General features: G+C 36.0%; 1 protein-coding gene across 4 annotated transcripts in view; it reads right to left on the bottom strand.

The window, feature by feature from the left end:
• Window positions 1-21,544, bottom strand: part of LOC111139452 (probable ubiquitin carboxyl-terminal hydrolase FAF-X) — a 149,302-nt gene that overhangs the window by 34,032 nt on the left and 93,726 nt on the right. For all 4 annotated transcript variants that reach the window (XM_022491711.1, XM_022491710.1, XM_022491712.1 and 1 more), the window contains 3 exons: window positions 4,927-5,035; window positions 4,330-4,476; window positions 3,485-3,631 (listed from right to left, as the gene is read on the bottom strand). In XM_022491711.1, coding sequence (XP_022347419.1) covers window positions 3,485-3,631; window positions 4,330-4,476; window positions 4,927-5,035 — 403 coding nt within the window. The remainder of the gene's footprint in view (window positions 1-3,484; window positions 3,632-4,329; window positions 4,477-4,926; window positions 5,036-21,544) is intronic.

Below are 21,544 nucleotides of genomic sequence, written 5' to 3'. Positions count from 1 at the left end.
TTGGCAGTTTTGCAACAGTCTGAAAAAAACTCACAGATGAATAACATTGAAATATTCACAAAGTTAAGGGAATTTTATGTAATGAATCCTTAAGATTTATGTAGATATGTAGTTTATTTTATCTGTAAAGTATACACAAGTTAGAAAGAGTTATCATGTATTCAAATGTGTCCACACATGTACATGGTACCATTCCAGCCCAGAGAAATGTAGACAAAGATACAGTATGGAACCTTAATTGCTGAAAATTTACTATGGTACAGATTATGGCAGTTTCAGAGCCTGCTGCTAGTGCGGTGAGCTCAAGTGTTTTGAGCATTCCGTTGAAACACTGTGTGATGATAAGCAGCATTATGTGAGTAGTCTGTGTCTTAAATAAACTGCAGATCATAGTAAAAGAGATCTCTCACTGTTCTCATGAATTTTTCATTGTGTTTAGTGCAATACTGCAAATCAAGAGGCCGTAGACAAATTCCCAGATACCATTAAGAGAATCACTGAGGGAAAAGGGTATCTGCCTGAGCAAGTTTTTAATACAGACAAAAGTTCCCTATTCTGGAAGAAGGTGTCACAAAGGAAGAGAAGCCAGCACCGGGATTTAAGGCAGGAAGGGATAGGCTGAGTCTCCTGTTTTGTGCAAATGCAGCCAGGCCTGAGCAGGTCCTGCCCGCATCTATGAAAACTGCTTCCAGTCCCTGAGAGTTAAGGCAAGAGATAAACATGAGAAGCCTCTCTCTTGGCTGCACGTGAAAGCCTCGACAACAAAGACCCCGTTTCTGGACTGGTTCCATCGATGCTTTGTCTCTGGCATCAGGAAGTACCTTGCCAGTGAGGGACTACCTCCTAAAATTCTTTTGCTATTAGATAGTGGTGCTCATGAGCTAGACCCCCATGAGTTTAGGACCAAAGGTATTAAAGTGGTCTAAGTGTCCCCAAACACAACGTCTCTAACTCATCTCCCAGATCAGAGGGCCATGAGGACCTTTAAAGTTCATCACACATGGCACCACATGAAAAGAACTGTCAGTGCTTGGAAGAGCACCCGGATGTAAAGAACATCATGAGAACCTGGAAGGACAGCTCCACTGAAGACGTCACCATTGCCACAGAAAAAAACTGTGAGAACCATTAAGCCCCAAGTAGCTCGGACTGGAGAAAACTGTGTCTGGGTGTTGTGTGTGACTTCACAGTCTCTACAACAGAGGCAATCAGCAAAATCATAAAACAGACTATAGATATGGCAAGAAAAACTGTGGGGTGGGGGGGGCGGAGCGGGGTGAAGAGTTTGAAGATCTGAATCTTGAAGAAATTCAAGACCTAATACACAGCACCTCAGAAGACTTAACAGGAGTCAGTTTGATGGAGGTGAGAACTCCTGAACCAGTGCCAGATGATGAGGATGGAGACAGAGAGAAACGCAATGCCAGAAAACAGATTGATAGAGGGCAGTCCGGCAGAGCGCTCTGATGATCAAGATTGCTTTTGACTCCTTTTGTGACATGGACGCTTCCATGATACGGACATCAACACTAAAGGAAACAGCAGACCCATATAGGGACATTTGTAGAGAAAAGAAAAAGCAAGCAAGTTCCACAAAGTTACACTGAGTGTACCCGCCTCTCCTGCCTCTCCCGGGCACAGCAAGAACAACTCCTCTTCAGCCTACTCACTTTGAAGACAAGGAAAATGAAGACCTTTATGATCCCTTTGCACTTAGTGGCTACTAAATCATCATCATGCTGTACAGTTAATAAGCTTGTCTGTTGTGTCTGTGTGGGTCTTTGTGTGAAAATTTAGTAATTGTAGGACAGGAACTGCAAGAGCTGTTTCATGTCATCAGCATCACTACGTATTCATTGTGTAGAATCTACACTGTGTGCAAGACTCATCCTTACAGAGGCATACAGAGAGTAAGATGTAATGTAAAATTAATAATGTGCCATGTTCTTACGGTTTCATACTTTGCTTTCAAAGCATTGGCTTACTCTGTAATGATGCCTCTCAGAATAGGAGAAGCTGTGTATCAGCCTATCATCACCGGTAACGGTTTCTTCTTTAATGTATTTGTGTCCACTTTTGTATTATGAATGTGACTGTAATACCATATGCCAAAAAACAACATTGTACTTTATGTGTACTTTCTTCTCTTTACATTTTAAAAATACAGTACATTTTGGGGCACCTGGGGGGCTCAGTCAGCTAAGTGTCTGCCTTCACTTCAGGTCATAATCTCAGAGTCCCTGGGATCGAGCCCCGCACTGGGCTCCTTGTTTAGCGGGGAGTCTGGTCCTCTCTCTGCCTCTGTGGTGACCCTGCTTATGCTCTCTCTCTCAAATAAAAAAATAAAATCTTAAAAAGAATATATGGTACATAATAAACATAACATACAAAAATAAGTGTTATCATTAGTTATGAAGTCAGTAAGGCTTGTGGTCAACAGTAAGCTATTAGTAGTTATCAGGAGACAAAAATTATATATATAGATTTTCAACTACATCAGGCTTTGGGGCCTATAATCCCCTTGTTCAAGTGTCAACTATAATTTTAAAATCACTCAAATTAAAGGAGGCAGATATTTATTTAAAAATCACTGTACTGGGGGTGCCTGGGTGGCTCAGTGTTTAGGCATCTGCCTTCAGCTCAGGTCATGGTCTCAGCGTCCTGGGATCAAGCCCCACATCGGGCTCTCTGTTCAGCGGGGAGCCTGCTTCCCCCGCCCCCTCTGTCTACCTCTCTGCATACTTGTAATATCTATGTCAAATAAATAAATAAAATCTTAAAAAAAGAAAAAAAAAAAGAATCACTGTACGGTGGGGGGGCACCTAGATGGCTCAGTCAGTTGCGTATCCAACTCTTGCTTTTTGATCAGTTCATGATCTCAGTGTTCTGCGATTAAGCCCTGCAGGAGGCTCCACACTCAGTGGTGAGATGCCCAAGATTCATTCCCTGTATCCCACCCATGCTCTTGTGTGTGCTCGATCTCTAAAATAAATAAATGTTTAAAAAAAAAAATCACTGTATTATGCTATGCAAAGTCAGTCTGTCAGAAAAGACAAATACCATACAATTTCACTCATATGTGGAATTTAAGAAAGATATGATCATAGGAGAAAAAAAACAAAGGCAAACCAAGAAACAAAGTGGTGATTACCAGAGGGTAGGGGTGGGGAGATAGGTGCAATAGGTGATGAGGATGAAGGAGTGCACTGTAACGAGCACCAGGTGTTTTACGGGAGTGTTGATTATACTGTACACCTGAAACTAATATTACACTGTTTGTTAACTATAATTTAAATAAAAACTTAAAAAACAAACAAAACCACTATAGCTTTCATAGTGATATTAGATATTAGAAGATATTAATAAGATAAATAACAAAGATGGTCTCTCAAAGCAAAATACTATAGCGTTCAATTAGATAGATTTGCTAACAAACATTTAAAAGGTCATGGTAAGTAGCATAGTGCCAAAATTTAGAACTTACTTTAATGAGATTACCACCTCCTTTTTCACAACCAATATGATACTTTTTCTCAGGTGTTTGGAAGGCTAGTAACTCTTTTGTTACCCCAAGGTGACCTTCCAAGATTGGCTCTTCAACACCTGTTTCACCTGTGTTTTTAACGTTATCCTGCAAAAGGAGAAATGTTAAGAAACCTAATTCACAAGAAATGACAACAAACAAGCAAGAACAAAAGGGAGCTGGAAGAAAGTGTTATATCAGGTGTAATTATTCCAGCCCTTTCCATTCATGTGATTTCTCTGAACTATAGAACTCTTTCAACATTAAATGTGGAATTTTGTCCTAAGACACTGGCAATGTCTGGAGATATTTCTGGCTTTCACAAATGGGAGAGAAGGAAAGACACCCCTTATAATTAGAGGCTGGAGTGTTGCTCAACATCCTACAATGACTATCACAGCTCATCAAAACAGGAGTAATAGTAAAATGTCAATGGTGCCAAAGTTGACAAACAGGAGAGTACTAACCTACAGTTTAAAAGCTATCCATTTCAAAAACATATTCTAAAAGAACTCCGTCTGTATAAGTGAGAGGCACAGGTGGTTAAATGTAAATGCTAATCCATTAGACATTTTTTAATTAACAAAATTAAGAATATTCTAAATATGATAATGGGAAAATAGGTAAAATATACCAAAATGGAAGACACTGAACATCAGAATTCTGAGTCCCAACCGAAATAAACTATTTGTATAAAATGAAACTAGCTGTATGTTCTATTAACATAAATACTCAAAATCATAAAGCTCTCTTTTAATAGGGTGGATTTAAAACTGTTATAGTATACCGAGTATTATACCACTTACCCTAATTCTTTTGAGCCAATCTATTTCATTGTTTAGAAGAACTTCAGCATTGGGTACACTGATATTGCTGTTGTAAGCATAATTAAGAAGGTGCCGTAGAAGAGTGAAATAGTCACCTGAATGTTTACCTCTCTCTCGTGCTGTGCTCTGCAATATAAATTATAATATGAATTTACAAGTCATGTTCAAGATTCATGTTAATTTTTAAAAATCTAGGTAACTGGTAAAATGAAGTGGCAACACCTTATACCAATGACATAAAACACAATAAAACTGAATTCTACTTTTCCAAGAAACTATTTCTAAAATGCAAATAAAAATCAGTCTATAAACAGTACAGAAATTATCAGAACAGATTTTATTTCCTAAGCATAACTAAATCTTTCCTTTTTTTAAAAGTTTTTTTTTTTTTAAAGTAATCTCTACAACCAATATGGGGCTTAAACTTAAAACCCCTGAGATCAAGCAGCATGCTCCTCTGACTGAGCCAGCCAGATGCCCCAATAAGCAAATCTTAATATAAGTTAAAACTGTACTTTCCTAAATGTTCCTGATTTTAAGAATGAATCACATTGATCACATTTAAAAATATCTCACCCCCAAAATGGTAAAGAGCAGAGTAATGAAGAAAAGTAGAGGCCTGTGTCCCATGCAACATCTTGTGCACATTAAAAAAAATTGCTCCTGTGCCAACTGACGAACAGTTCTGAAATAAAAACATTTTCTATTTAATGTATTACATTCATAAACAGAAAAGCTTCCATAAATTATTCTGACACTGGTTTATCTTTAACAGGGTAGATAAATTGCAAAAATACAAGGTAATGACTTGTAACTCATTAACACTGAGACAGGAACATAGAATAGTTAAACCTATCTTTCAGGGAGTGAAACCTCAAATTATAACCATAGTCTGGAAACTACAGGGTATAGTTTCTTCATGTAAGACTTGACATAGTTTTTAGTATGCACTGATGGGGGTAATGATGAAACATACAAAGAACAAACATATGTGAATAAGTGTAATTATTTGCAGGATATTCTTTAAAATGTCCTTTGGAAAAACCTTAGTAATGCTTTAGAGACAATAGAAAATGTAATAAAAACTCTATTTCTGGCCTCTCAAAGAACCGTTTTCAAGGAACTGTGCTTTGAAGTAAGTTAATTCGTGGAAACTCAGAAGAAGCTATGTGAGATTTTTCAGTGGTTCTCAAATATGACCATCAGATCAGAAGCATCAGCATTATGTGGGAAACTGTTTGGGAATCTCTTAAAAATACAAATTCTTCAGCCCAATCTATACTTTCTGATTTAGAAACTTTGGAAGGGAGGCCTAGCAATCTATATCTTAATAAGCAATTTCAAAGATTCTGATGTAAATCTAAGTTTGAGGATCATTTGAATGCTATCTTGTTTATATATTACCATGTATGTGACAAATTTCAAAGTCAATAATTTCAGTACCAGAAATTTCATCTAATTATTATTTGCATCTTTAAAAATGTTCAATAATGTGTTGATCTCTCTAGAATATCTAGTTTATTACTGTGATTCTGGAATCAACAAGATAAGAGATCTTCAGTGAGAAGCTATTAACTTGGCAAATGCTACTTGTTTACAAGCCACATATAACTCCCATTTGATTATGAGAAATTAAAGTTTTCACAAATTTAGGAAGAGCTTCTCTTTTCCTCTGGTCAGGATAAAACAAACCCAACAAAATCAGCTTTAAAACTACTTAATAAGTACAACTGTCTCAGTGAAAAGATTCTGCAAACAACCACGGTGCTTCAAAAAAACTCAGCTGCTCAGAAACAGTCTCTGATAAACGCACCTATCTAGCAATACTCAGTCTCACCTGAATGACTTGTATCTACAAATAACATCAACCTACTGACACCTGTGCAAATCTGCCAATGCCTGAACTCCATTATATATCGTCTGTTTATTCAGAAAAAGTGCCTAGCTCGTACAGCTTCCCTTCCTATCTATCCTCAGTGATAACTCCACTTTTGTCTTTTTATTTCAGTGGCTGAATAGTGATTTTAAATCTCTGACAAGAGCAGGCTCCCTCATGAAGAGAGATTCTGCTATTAAAAACAGAGCCTATTTAGGTGCTAAGTGGTGACTTAAAGAGCATTGTAAGTTAAATTTTGTATCTGTGGGTAAATGCCATGCTTTTGTCTTGATACCTGCTAGATATCTGAAATAAATTTATGGTTCAAATTTGAAGGATTTTAAGTTTTATGGTTTCAGCTGACTCTTCTACCTCTAATTTTAGTCCAGTAGCACAACTTACTTTTTAAAATATTCTTATTGTCCCATATTTCTTTTCTTGTGCATGTATGTGTGTGTGTGTGTGTGTGTGTGTGTGTGTATATATATATATATATATATTTTTTTTTTTTTACCCTTTTTGGAAAAAGAGACTAATTAAAAGAAATGCAAGATGGCCATATTCTAATTTTCAAGTATTTCCTCAAAAGTTAAAAATCACCTGACTACTTATCTTATTTAATAACTTAAGAATAAAAATTCTGCCAACCTCAACCAGAGCCCCTGAGAAATGTTCTGGATTGCCTGCTGGGAAATCATTAGCACCTTCGGTACCCTAAGAAAAATTTTATCAGGACAAAAAAACCAAAACAAAACAGTTTCGGATATCAATGATGTGGTGCAGAGTGTGAAAAGACGTATGCTTTCTACTTCAAGTCCAGATTAGTGGCTCCGAGCCCAAGTATCCAGTTTTCCTGCTCCTCTTCTTTCAATTACCCTAGAATGGAAGCTGTCTGAGATTTCATTGACCACAATACTGTTTCACAAAAGTATTAATAAGAAATGAAGAAGACGACAAGGAGAAGAAATAATACATGCTAAAGTTTCAGTAAACCAGATGACCAGCCAGACTTCAATGCATTTAGACTTGCCCAATTGTAAGGTTAAATAACTTTTAAGGATCTTAAAAGTCCTTCTAATTTATAAATACCAAAAACGGGGTTCAAAAAACCCTCCAAAATAGTAACTACATTGTTTCAGATGTATTTCTCATTTTCACAATTTTCTGTAGGAATGTTTCAATACTTGTAAGAAATTTTCAAAGATATCTCAGAGTATACTGCTCAAGTTCATTAGAAGAATGAATACACACTCCAAATATCTGATCCTTGTCATTTTCTGAAGGAAAAAAAAGCAGCATAAGAAAATAACCTGAAAAGTTAGATCATGCATATCACACCTCCATCAAAATACTGTAATGACATCGTATTTCATACAAATCAGGGTACAAGGAAACAGCTCTGTAAACTTGTAGATAATAAGTAGCATTCCTGGCCTCCAACCTAGAAGCTAGTAACAATTAGCTGCAAGTTCATGTCAGTTGTGAACGAATGACTTAAAGTAAAATCCAAAGTCCTTACAATGTCCTGTTTAGCTGTAATCAGACACACTGTTAGGTTATCTCTCTTACAGCATCTCTAAAACTGTCTCCCTTACTCACTTAAAGTAACAGGTGACCTCCTTGCTGTTAGTTCCTCTAGGAGGTCAAGAAGACTTGTGTTCAGAACATTTACATCTGCTGACCATTCTTTGCACTTATATGCTCATTCCTTTACTATTTTCTTCAGGTACTTACATAAAAAAATTATTTTATTTTTTGGGGGAGAAGAGAGTGGGACAGAGTGAGAGGGACAGAGAGAATCTTATGCAGGCTCCGTGCTCAGCCCAGTGCAGAGTCCAATGTGGGGTTCATTTGATCTTATTTATCCTGAGATCACGATCTGGGTGGAAATCAGGACTCAGACACTTAAATCACTGAGCCACTCAGGCACCCCTTTCAGGTGCTTATTTGAAGGTCACCTAGTTAGCAAAGTATTTCCTGACTGTCCAATATAAAGTCAAACTATATCAAATTTCACACATAATTCATAAATTCACCTAAAAACAAACCAAACAAAAAAACTGACACTACCAACAAAACAAAATCTGAACGTATCTAATACCAAGTTGTAGGTTAATATTCTCTTTAAGTACTTTAATCAGGTTTTTAATGGGTTAAAAGAAGTTTCTTAAACAAAAACAAATTTGGAAATCCAAAAAGCAATTTGTGCTCAAAATTTGATAAAAGCAGTATTGTACAGCAGCCAGTTCGAAGCTACAGTTCCTCCACAGAAACATCAAAAACCAACTGGAAACTGCTAGAACCCTTGGGGGGGAAAAACATTAACCAAGTAAACACCAGATTAGAAAAGAAGAGAAAAAAAAAATCACAAATTAAAAAAAAAAAAATCAGAGCTTAAAATAACAGGACAGGTTTTTGATGCTGCCCCACCACCTACCCTGCATGGCAGAGGTCTTGAAGATAATAGGCCACATTCCTATTTTTGTATATGTGCTGCCGAAGCAAGCACAATAGGCCACATTCCTAATGTAAGACCTGTTCCTGTTTCTAGATGGAACAAAGACCTTATTTGCAAACCACTGTGTTTATACTAGTCTATCTAAGGCTCCTAGTGGAAACTATGTACACAGAGAACACTTAACATCTGTTTCCTTAGAAATCATGATCCTGAGATCATGATCTGAGCAGAAATCAGGACTCAGGAACTTAAATCACTGAGTCGCCCAGGCAAAACTTTCAGGTGCTTATTTTAAGGTCACCCAGTTAGCACAGTATTTCCTGATTGTCCAATATAAAATCAAATTATATCAAATTTCACACATAATTCATAAATTCACCTAAAAACAAACCAAATAAAAAAACTGACATTTATGGTGGAAAATGGCAGGCAACAGTCAAACACATTGTAAATTGACAGAAAATCCCACAGTTCTTTGGGGCAAAGATTGTAATGGAAAATAGAACAGAAAGCAGCAAAAACTAGAGTGGCTTTCTTCGGGGAGAAGAGGTTAAGATACTAAAAAGCAGCCAAATACACTGAAGGAAAAGTCACATGAATGGTCATGATGGAACAAATACTAAAAAAGTACATTACACTAAGCTTTCACCTGGGGCTAATATATATGTAGTAATACAATCACAAAGTGAACAATGAAGCAGAATTATAAATGTTTTCTGGTAGTTTTAAAGGGATGTGTGAACAGAGGTCCAATCTGCAAAACAAAATTTTATTTATTATTATTAGTATTTTGTCAAATATTGGCACAACATAATCTAATCCTTCAACAATCAAGAAGAACAAGTCCTGGAGAAGAGGATGGATCTAATTTCCAGTTAGGACATTATAAAATTTACAGGTAAGTTTTTGGAGGAAAAAAAAAAAAATCACAAAGCATACAAAGGAATGAAAAAGTGTGGTCAATCCAAAGGAAAGAAATAAACTGTCCATGAGGAAGCTAAACATTGAACTTTCTGTAAGATTTGAAAACATTCTTAAACATGATCAAACTACTAGAGGACAAACAAAAAACAAGGATGTAGTAGGACAAACTTAATAAAAAGGAGACAGAAATTATATAAAGGACTAAATGAAAATTCTGGGCACAAAAAATAAATGCAGAAACAGAAACTCCAAAGTGGGATTTGACAGATTTTAGCAGGCAGAGAAAAACAGTAAGATAACAGCAACAGATAAATAGTATTTGGGGCAGAAAGAGAAGTTAAAAAAAGCTTAAGGGATGTGTGACACACTATGAAGTGAACCAATAAATGCCGTATGAAAGTTCCAGGGGAAGAAGACAGAAAAAAACATTTCAAGAAATAACGGCTGAACACACCACTTTTGATGAAAGACATGGACACACACAGCCAACAAAGGCAAAGAACTTGAATTGCAAGAAACTTGAAACTAGGTAATTTTAATAGGAGAGACACATTATAGTCAATTTGTCAAAAGTCACAGACTAAACTGTGAAATCATAAAGGATGAAGCAATTTGTCATATGGGAATCATCTTTAATAAAATTTATAGATGATTTCTCCTATTTCTCATCAGAGACCACAAATCAAGAAAACAGGTGTAGGAGGACAAAAATGGGGTGCCTAGATGGCTTAGTGAATTAAGTGCCTGACTTTGACCCTGGCCATCATCTTGGGGTTGTGGGACTGAGCCCCATCTTGGGTTCCCTGCTCAGTGGACAGTATGCTGAGCCACCCAGGCATATGTCTACAAGGGTCTTCTACAAACCAAATGAAAAGATACTTAACCAGTTATTTGAAGCCATATGAAGTAACAACACTGGTAAAAGTAACTACATAAAAAATGTAAAAACTAGTATTATTCTTCTTTGTCTATGTAATTCTTTTTACTGATTATTTTAAAAGCAAAGATAAGAAACAATTTTAAATCTATTTGAATGGTCATACAAATGTTTACAAAGATGTAATCTGAAACAATAAAAATATAAAGGGGAAGCATTGAAGTTGAGAAAACGGTATTTGTTATTGAAACTAACTTGACATTATTAAAACACTATGATTACTATATTATTATTATTATTCAAACTAGACTAAATTCAGGGTATTAACTGACATTCTTAGGGTAACAACAAAGAGACTCTAAACAATTTATAAAGAAAAACAAAGGAACCAAAATGGTACACTATAAAAAACTTCCCCTCCCTTTATCTTTTCCTTTATTTCTATTTACTTGCTTCTTTAAAGGATTTTATTTTTGTGGGGCTTGAATCCACAACCCCAAGATCAAGAGTCAAACACTGCATTCTCCAGTGTCTGAGCCAGCCAGGTATCTTATCATTCATTAACTTTAAATGGAAACAGATTAAGTTCTCCCATTAAAAGGTATATATTGCCAAAATGACTTAAAAAAGTATGTTAACTACATGAGACTCACTTTAGATATAAAGACAGAAATTAAAATGAAGAACTAATTTGTGGGGGCGCCTGGGTGGCTCAGTGGGTTAAAGCTTCTGCCTTCGGCTCAGGTCATAATCCCAGGGGCCTGGGATCGAGCCCCGCGTCGGGCTCTCTGCTCAGCGGGAAGCCTGCTTCCTCCTCTCTCTCTGCCTACTTGTGATCTCTGTCTGTCAAATAAATAAATAAAATCTTAAAAAAAAAGTTAAAAAAAAACCCAAAAAACAAAAAACTAATTTGGGAAAGATGCTTGAATAGAGAGTACCAAGAATCCATCTATCAGTAAAAAACTGTCTCATGTAACAACAGCAAATGTTCCAGAAACAACAGTCTGTCCTCCCAATAACAGAGATATGTGTTTTGATTGTTGTTGCTGTTCCTGATCATGTAGGTTGGGAAGCCATTGTTCACTGCCAGTCCCATCTGGAAAACGATTTCCCTCTGGTTTAGCACCTCCAGAGCACTAAAAAGGGCAGACAGATTTTCCCACTTCACTTTTCTGTTACCCTGTTATGTGTAACATGACATTTTAGGATTAGAACATTCAATAGAAAACACATATATGGGGGAATTTAGGAAAGTGACCATACATATCCAAGGGAGGGAACAGCTTCAGAAATACCTATGAAAACCTTCAGTATGCACTGCAGGTAGATTCTCAGACAAATATAGCATATAACAATAATAACATCAAAAACAAGCAAAATTGTGGCAAAAGGATAATGTGGTTTCCAGAATTACAACACTGTGTATTTCTAATACCCAAACACACAAAGTATAGAAAGAACCAGGAACTATATAGCCCAGTGAAGGAAAGAAGTCAAAGGAAAGTCCAGTGAAGGAAAGAAGTGAACAGAAGATGTCCCTGAGAACAACCGGATGTTAACTTTCAAAACAAGTAATATAAACAAAAAATAAAACTCTCTGGGACGCCTACATGGCTCAGGTGGTTAAGCGTCTGCCTTCAGCTCAGGTCATGCTCTCAGCATCCTGGGACGGAGTCCCATATCAGTTTCCTTGCTCAGTTGGGAGTCTGCTTCTCCCTCTGCCTGCCCTGCTTGTGCTCTCTGACAAACAAATAATCTTAAAAATAATTAACAACAACAACAACAACAACACAAAAAATAAACTCCCTTAAAGATGCTCAAAAATTAAAAAAAAAACACGAGAGTATCATCAGAAAAGAGGTAGGTATGAAAAAAAAATCAATAAAGAGACAGAAAAATAAAAAGAAACCCCCTTTTATAAAAAGTTGTGGAGCTGCAAAGTACAAGAACTTAAATATTTAAATAGAGTTGAACAGCCAGTTTAAGAAATCAGCAAATGTAAAGACAGGACAATTCTAATGATTGTGTCAGAAGCAGAAAGAACGAATGAAAATGAACAGACCCTAAGGGGCCTGTCAATTACCATCAAGAAGACCAACATATGCACTGATAAGAGTGAAAGTAGAGAAGAGAAAGAGAGCACCATAAAGGTCTGAAAGGCTGAAAAACTGCCCCCATTTGAGGGATGAAATGGGCATATTATATCTATATATATAATTATATTTGAACTATCAAAATTCAACAAGAAAGAATCTTCAGAGTAGCAAGAGAAGCATCGCATCAGGTACACAGGATTCCCACTAGGATTATCAGTGTTATTTCTCATCAAGAAGGCCTTGAACAAATAAACACCAAGTGCTCAAAGAAAAAAAATTATCAAGCAGAAATACTATGTCTGACAAAACTGTATTTTAAATATGAGAAAGAAATTAAGATGAAATTAACAAAAGCTGAGTTTGTAACTTAATCATGAAACTATAAGAAATCTTCCTTTAGTCCACATGGATAGGTAGCCCATATAATAACATGGATTTCAAAAGAGAAAACTAAATTTCTCAAATCTTATGAAAGAAGAGTTCTCTAGAGAAATGTAACTCAACACAGAGAAAAAAAACAAGGACACCACAGTAAATTCTACCCTTTGACAACCAATATCTACAAGAGACAGGAACACACCTTGCCCCTCCCCACACACAGCTCATTTATCTAATAAATAAATCAAGTTCAGCTTTCAGCAAAAATTAAGACACACTAAAAATGAAAAACAAAGTCTGAAGGAAGGAGCAAATATCAGAATCAGACAGAGATATAGCAAAGATGTCAGAATTACCAGACGAGGAATCCGAAAAATGTATAATTAATGTGCCAAAGGATCTAATAGATAAAATAAAGAACATGTAAGAACATGGGGACAATGTAAATAATACAGCAGAAATTCTATCAAACTAATGTTATAGATATGTCACTGTAATAGAAATGAAGAGTGAACTCTAACAGGCTCATCAAGCTATACAACTGAAAAAAAATTATCAATAATCTTGAAAAAATACAGGAGAAACTCTGGAAACTGAAATGCAAAGAAAATAGAAAAAGGTGAAACAATACCAGGAATCGTGAGACAACTACAAAAAGTAAAACATGGGACGCATGCGTGGCTCAGTTGGTTGAGTGTCTGCCTTTGGCTCAAGTCATGATCCCAGAGTTCTGGGATCCTGCATTGGGCTCCTTGTTCAGTGGAGAGCCCTGTTTCTCCCTCTGCCTGTCATTTCTCCTGTTTGTGCTCTTTCTCTCTCTCTGACAAATAAAATCTTAAAAAAAAAAAAAAAAAAAAAAAAAAGAAAAAGTAAAACATATGAATAATGGGGTACATAAGAAGGAAACAGAACATTTCAACCAATAACAATGGAGAACTGGCCAAAATCAGTGACACTCTGAAGTCAGTGATCAAGGAAACTGAGAACACCAGGAAAACTAGTACCAAAAATATCTGTATATAGGCATTTCATATTCAAATTGCAGAAAATCTAAGAAAAAGAGAAAAATCTTGAACGAAGCAAGAGTAAAAAACCTTACCTATAGAGGAGTAATAATAATTACCTTGGACATCTCTTCAGTAACCATGAAAGCAAGAAGAAAATAGAGTGAAATATTTAAAGCATTGAAAGAAAAAACTCACCAACTTAGAAATCTGTATACAGCAAAATTATCATTAAAAATTAAATGAAAAAATAACACTTCCTCAGACAAAAAATAAGGAAAATTGCCAGTAGACTTGTCTTACAAAATGTTAAAAGAAGTACTTCAGAAAGAAGGAAAATGATACAAATCTGAAACTTTAATCTATACAAAGAAACAAGGAACTTCAGAGAAGTACTAAATTAAGGGAAAAATAGTTTCTTTTCCTTTTTCTTAATTAACAGATAATAATGTGTTCAAAATAATAAATGGAACAGTAACTTGCTGAGTATGAATAAGTGAAATGAATGACAGCAGTGTTACAAGGAGGAGAATTGGAAATTCTGTGTTCGAAGGAATGTGTCACACTCTTGAACCTGTACGGTGTTCTTGCAGATTCAAGGGCAACCACATTTAAAAAGTAATTAAAGAAGGTTAACGTCCTTCCAGCCTGTAGAGTCTGGAAAAGGTGACTGCTCCCTCAAATGCACAAAAAACACAAAGTGATTAAAACATGAAAAAACAAGGAAGCGTGACACCATCAATTAATAATATAATCTTTAAATAACTGAGTCCAGAGAGATGAAAAACTACAAACTGCCTGACAAAGAATTCAAAGTAATTGTTTGAACTGAGAAATACATGAACAAAATGCAAAACTGAAAACAGACAGAAATCTTTGAAAAGAACCAAAAAGAAATTCTGCAGCTGAAGAATAAAATGAATGAAATGGGAAAAAAAAAAAAAAAAAAAAAAAAGGCAACAGAAAGCTCAACAAAATAAATGAAATGGAAACAAGGATACACAAAGTGTAAGAGAGGTCATTTGAAATAGTCCAGTTAAAAAAGAAATAAAAAGAGTGATTAAAAAGTCTGTAAGATTTATGGGGCAATGTCAAGAAATATTAATAAACAAGAAATAAAGAAATAAGAAACAAATAAATAAATAAACAAGAAATATTAATAAAGTCACAGAAGGAGAAGGGGCTTATTTTGAGACAGAATGGCTGAAAACTTTCCAAATATTTGGAGAGATAAATCAGATTTGTGAAACAGATCCCAAACAGGACCAATGAAAGATTTCATTAAGACCCATATATTATAATCCATTTATCAAAAGTCAAAGAGGGAATTCTGATAGCAGCTAGAAAAATGACTCTTCATACAAAAGGAATCCTCCATAAAACTCTAAGATGATTTATCAGCAGAACCTAGCAAGCCAGCAGAAAATGAGAGTAATATTCAAAGTGCTGAAAGGGAAAAATTGTTAACCTAGCATGTTATATGCTTTGTAAAGCTGTACTTCAGAAGTGAATATAAAGACATTCCAAACAACAGTGAGAGAATTCATCACCATAAGACGTACATTGTAAGAAATGTTAAAGGTAGTTCTTCACGTTGAAAGAATGTTAATTAGTAACAAAAATATAAGAAAGCATAAAACCGACTTGTAAAGATAAACACAAAATCGCTATATTCTTCTAATACTGTGTGTGCGTTTTTAATATTTTGTTTATTTATTTGAGAGAGAGCAGACATGAGAGACAGCATAAATGGAGGGGGAGTCAAGGGCAGAGGGAGAAGCAGACTCCCCGCTGAGCAGGGAACCCGACACCCAGTTTGATCCCAAGACCCTGGGATTATGACCTGAGCAAAACGCAGATACTTCACTGACTGAGCCACCGGTGTGCTCCTCTTCTAATACTGCTATAATGGTACATGAAGTCACTATTATCTCTGATATTAAAGTTAAAAGGCAAAAGTTTTTTTTTTTTTTTTTTTTTTAAGATTTTAATTTATTTATTTGACAGAAAAAGAGCACAAGCAGGGGAGCAGCAGAGGGTGTGGGAAAGCCAGCTCTCCACCAAGCAAGGAGACCAATGCAGTACTCGCTCCCAGGTCTGGGGACCATGACCAGAGCTGGAGGCAGATGCTTAACCAACTGAGGCACTCAGGCAGAAGTTTTAAAATCACTATAGCTATAGTAATTTGTTATTGGATACACAACATAGATAGAGGTTGTGACCAAAAAATGTGGGAAAGTAAAAGTGGCCAAAAGACCTAAACACACATTTCTCTCAGAATGTGCTAATCAACACATTAGAAATTGCTCATCATTAGGGACATACAAATCAAATCTTGAAGGAGATACTACCTCACACCAATAACAACGGATACTATAAAAAAAAAAATCAAAACAGTGTTGGCAAAAATATAGAGAAATCAAGAAAAACCAAAAAAATGTGATTAGGCAAGATATTTTATCTCATGGTAATGACAAAGAAAAAACTTCTAGTGGATATTTAACAGATAAAGACAAATGAAAAATTTTCACTACAAAAAAATGAGATCACAAAGCAGAATAGCAAAGAGGAAGGAAAAAAGTACAGAACAATTAACAAAAAGGCAAAAGTAACTCTGTATCTTTTAAAAATTACTTTCAATCCAAAATGGCCTAAATTTGCTAATCAGAAAACACTGAACAAACAAACAGATTAAAAATAAGATAAAGAGCGGGCACCAGGTAGCCACCAGGAAAGAACTGAACATGGAGCTGGAAACTGGAGAAGCAAAGGTGAGATGTTCTGGACCCAGGGCCTCAGACCAAGCTGGATCCTGAGGAGATGAAAAGAAGATGCGTGAGGATGTGCTCTCATCCACATGGAACTTCTTTATCTACATAGCCCTGCTGCAAGTCACAATTTTGTCTTAAAGAAACTGGATAGCAAATGAAGATGGGCATCACTAAGGAACCCAGTTACAATTTCAATTCCTATCTGCAAATGAATAGGCCCAGAAAGATAAAAGAGACTCTCTGAATGCATGGACATTGAAATTCTACTTGTTAAGAACAAATCTAGCTCTGGTAACTGACCTTCATAGCTAAAACTTAAAAGTACTTGGGAAGTAAAGACATTTTGTGACAAGAGTACACTCACATGCCTGTGATGATCAGCTTCTGTGAATTTGATATAATTTTAAGTAATGTCACATTCCATTTTCTATCAAGTACTAATTATAAGGGAATTACGGCTGCAATAAAAATATAAAATAAAATAAAATTTAAAAATATATAAAAATAAAATATAAAAAATAAAAAAGATATAAAAAACAAGGTCCCACCATATGGTATCTATAAGAGAGTGACTTTGGCTGACAGTGAAGAGAGGAATAAGATGTTCTGTGCAAATGGTAACTAAAAAGAGAGCAGAAATGAACAGACAAAACAGCAGTAAGTCAAAAACTGTTACAAGAAACCCAAAAGGATACTGGATACTGATAAAAGGTAAATTCAACAATTCTTACAGAGATGTAACAGTTATATTCACCCAACATCAAAGCACCTAAATGTATAAAATAAATACTGAAAGATTTGAAAGTACAAACACAGTGCAATATACTAACAGAAACAGACTCAAAACACTCCACTCTTACGAATGGATTATTCAGTCAGCAAATTAATAAGAAAAAAGCAGAACTGAACAACACTACAGACTAAGTGGATCTAACAGACATATTTTCGGAATTTTTATCTACCAGAAATCAGAACTTTTTACCTAGCAGTAGAATATACTTTCTCCTTAAGTGCATCTTAAGGGACATAATCCTGAATGAACTACATGTAAGGTCACAAAAGAAGTCTTAAATTCAAGAAGCTGAAAATCATTCTAAGTAGCTCTTTCAACCACAATGCAATGAAAGTAGAAAACAGGAAAATTCACAAATACACAGAAACAAAATAATATACTTTTGAGCAACTATTAAGTTAAAGAGAGTAAAAAAGAGGGAACTTAAAAGAATATTTTGAGAAAATGAAAGCATAACACACCTAACCTGAGGGATGCAGGAAAAGCAATATAAAAGGGAAATTTAAAATTAAGAAACCCTTAACTAGACTAAGAAAAACAGAAGACTCAAATAAAATCAGAAATTAAAGAGGAAACATTATAATGGATGCCTCAGAAATAAAAAGGATCAGAAATAATTGTTATGAAAAAGTATTATAGGGTTATAATATTAGACCAACAAGTGTCTAAAAAAATTTTGGTAATTTCCTAAAAACAATGTAACAAACCTGAATCAAGAAAGAAAAACAGACCAGTAACAAGTAAGAATCATGAATTAGTAAGTGAAAACTCTGAACGAATACAAAGCCGCAACAGATAGCTTCATGGGTAATTTTTACCACTTAGAGGAAGTTAATACCTATCTTTTTAAATTTTTAAAAGACTTTATTTATATATATATATTTATTTATTTAGAGAGAGCGCTTGGGGGAGGGGCAGAGGGACAAAGAATATCAAGCAGACTGCTCTGAGCCCAGACCCTGATGTGGCGGGAGCCCAATCTCATGATCCTGAGATACTGACTGGAACTGAAATCAAGAGTTGGATGCTGACTGGCTGAGCCACTTAGGCGCCCCATCCTTTTTACTGATTTATTTAGAGAATAGGGGAGAGAGAATGTTAATAAGCAGGCTGCATGCCCAGCATGGAGCCTGGTGAAGGGCTGGATCTGATGACCCTGATGTTTTGAACTTAACTGAAATCAAGAGTTGTATACTTAACCAACTGAGCCACCCAGGTCCTAATACCCGTCCTTTAAAGAAGAAAAAAAAGGGGCGCCTAGGTGGCTCAGTGGGTTAATAAAGCCTCTGCCTTTGGCTTGGGTCATGATCTCAGGGTCCTGGGATTGAGCTCCGCATCGGGCTCTCTGCTCGGTGGGCGGCCTGCTTCCTCCTCTCTCTCTGCCTGCCTCTCTGCCTACCTGTGATCTCCGTCTGTCAAATAAATAAATAAAATTTTTAAAAAAGAAAAAAAAATTATTTATTTGAGAGAGAGTGTGAGTGAGACAGTGTAAGCAGGGACATGGCAGAGGAAGAGTGAGAAGCCAACTGGCTACTAAGCCTGAAGCCCAATACAGGGTTTGATCCCAGGACCCTGGGATTATCACCTGAGCCAAAAGCAGACACTTCACTGACCTGAGTCACCCAGGTGCCCCAACACCTATCCTTTTTCAAGTGTTCTGAAAAACACAGTATGTGGATATAGTCCCAAACTGCTTTTATGAAGGCAGCATAGTTAGGAAGCTAACTAAAAAGATTTTAGGAAAAGAAAACGATAGGCCAATATCCCTGATAAAGACAGATGCAAAAATCCCCAATACAGTAATAACAGATGAAATTCAAGAGGACATAAAAAGGATTAGACAGGGGCACCCGGGTGGCTCAGTTGGTTGGGCAACTGCCTTTGGCTCAGGTCATGATCCTGGAGTCCTGGGATCGAGTCCCACATCGGGCTCCCTGCTCAGCAGGGAGTTTGCTTCTCCCGCTGACCTTTCTCCTCTCATGCTTTCTCTCTCTCTCTCAAATAAATAAATAAAATCATTAAAAAATAAAGGATTAGACATCATGACTTTGTGTGAGTTAATCCTGGAACATAAGGATAACTTAACATACACTAATTAGTCAATGTCATTTATCACATTTACAAAAAGGAATAGTAGTACAACGATCTTATCAATGCCTCAAAAAAACGATTTGGTAATGTTAGAGATCTATTTGTGATTAAACCTTCAAAATAAACAGAAGGGACTTACCTCAATACAATGCAATGTGAAAAGCCCATAGTTAACGTTATAATCAATGATGAAATCTGAAAGCTTTCCCTCTAATATCCAGTATAAGGCAAGGATACCCATTCTCACCACTTCTATTAATACAGAAGTAGAAATTATTTCTAGAGCATTTAGGCAAGACATAAGATTGATTCAGAGAAGTAAAACTGACTACCAATGACATATGTACAAAATCCTAAAGATGCAATAAAAATATCTGTTAAAAATAAAGTTATAGAATACAAAATCCAAGTACAAAAACTTCATTTCTGTACACAAAGAACATAAAAAAACCCCACCCTCGTATTAAGAAAACAATCCTGTTAACAATATTAACAGAAGAATTAAGAATAAGCTTAGAATAAACTTAAAGAGATGTTGGACTTGAACACTGAAAATTGTTAACACTGATGAAGTTAAAGAAAGGCATCTCATATTGATGGATTAGGAGTACTAATATGGCTAAAATGTCCACTGGAACCCAAATCCACTTCAATACACAGTCCCTATTAAAATACTAATGGCATGCTCACAGAAACAGAAAAACAATCATATATTCATATGATGCCACAAAAGACCTCTAATGACCAAAGCAATCCTGATTTAAGAACAAAGATGGAGGCATCATGCTTCTTGATTTCAAACTGTACTAAAAAGCTACAGTAATCAACAGTATATTACTCACAGAGACTACATACATATGATATGGACAGAACAGACATCTTGGAAATAAAGCCATTCATTTTATGGCAACTCATATTTGAGAAGGGTGCCAAAGGAAAGTAAGTAAGGTTTCTTCAAAAAATGGTGTTGGGGAAATTGAAAATCCACATGCATAATAATGAAAAGGACCCTTATTTCACACCACACATAAAAATCAGTCTAAAATGAATTAAAGTCTTAAACTTAATAAGAAAACAGAGACTCAGTTTGGTGCCTCAGTTTATTAAGTGTCTGCCTTCAGCTCAGGTCATGATCTCAGGGTCCTGGGATCAAGCTCTGTGCTTAGCAAGGAGTCTGCTTCTCCCAATCCTTCTACCACTCCCCCTGCTTGTGCTGTGTCTCTCAAATAATAGACCCTTAGGCGCCTAGGTGGCTCAGTGGTCAAGCCTTCTGCTCACGTCATGATCCTAGAGTCCTGGGATAGAGCCCTACGTCAGGCTCCTTGCTCAGCAGGAAGCCTGCTTCTCCCTCTTCCAGGTTGTGTTCCCTCTTTGCTATGTGTCTCTCTCTGCCAAATAAACAAAAAATATTGGGAAAAAAAAAAAGAATTTTAAAAAATTTCAAAAAAAGATTTTAGTTATTTATTTGACAGAGAGAGAAAGAAAGAGAGAGAGCAAGAGTGAGCACAGAAGCAGGGGGAATGGCAGGCAGAGAAGGAGGGAGAAGCAACCTCCCCGCCAAGCAGGGAGCCAGATGTAGGATGGATCCCACTTAAGTAAGTGGATTACTTAACCCACGAGCCACCAGATGCCCTGAGAAAAAGCTTTTGATATGGGTCTTATGAACTGATTTTTGGGTATGACATCAAAAGAACCACCAACAAAAGAAAAAACAAAGAGGACTGCATCAAACTAAAGAGCTTCTACACAGCAAAGAAAATCAACAGAATGAAAAGACAACCCACAGAATGAGAGAATATATTTCCAAAATATGTTTCTGGTAAGAGGTTTATATTCAAAATATAAGGAACTGATGCAGCTCAACAGCAAAATAATTAAGTATCTAAAAAGGGGAAAGGACCCAATCAGACATCTTTTTCAAATAAA

Source organism: Enhydra lutris, unplaced genomic scaffold, assembly GCF_002288905.1.
Source record: "Enhydra lutris kenyoni isolate GAN:26980312 unplaced genomic scaffold, ASM228890v2 scaffoldscaffold108, whole genome shotgun sequence".
NCBI classification, from domain to species: Eukaryota; Metazoa; Chordata; class Mammalia; order Carnivora; family Mustelidae; genus Enhydra; species Enhydra lutris.
The sequence above is the reverse complement of the archived record's forward strand: the minus strand, read 5'-3'. Positions and strand labels throughout refer to the sequence as shown.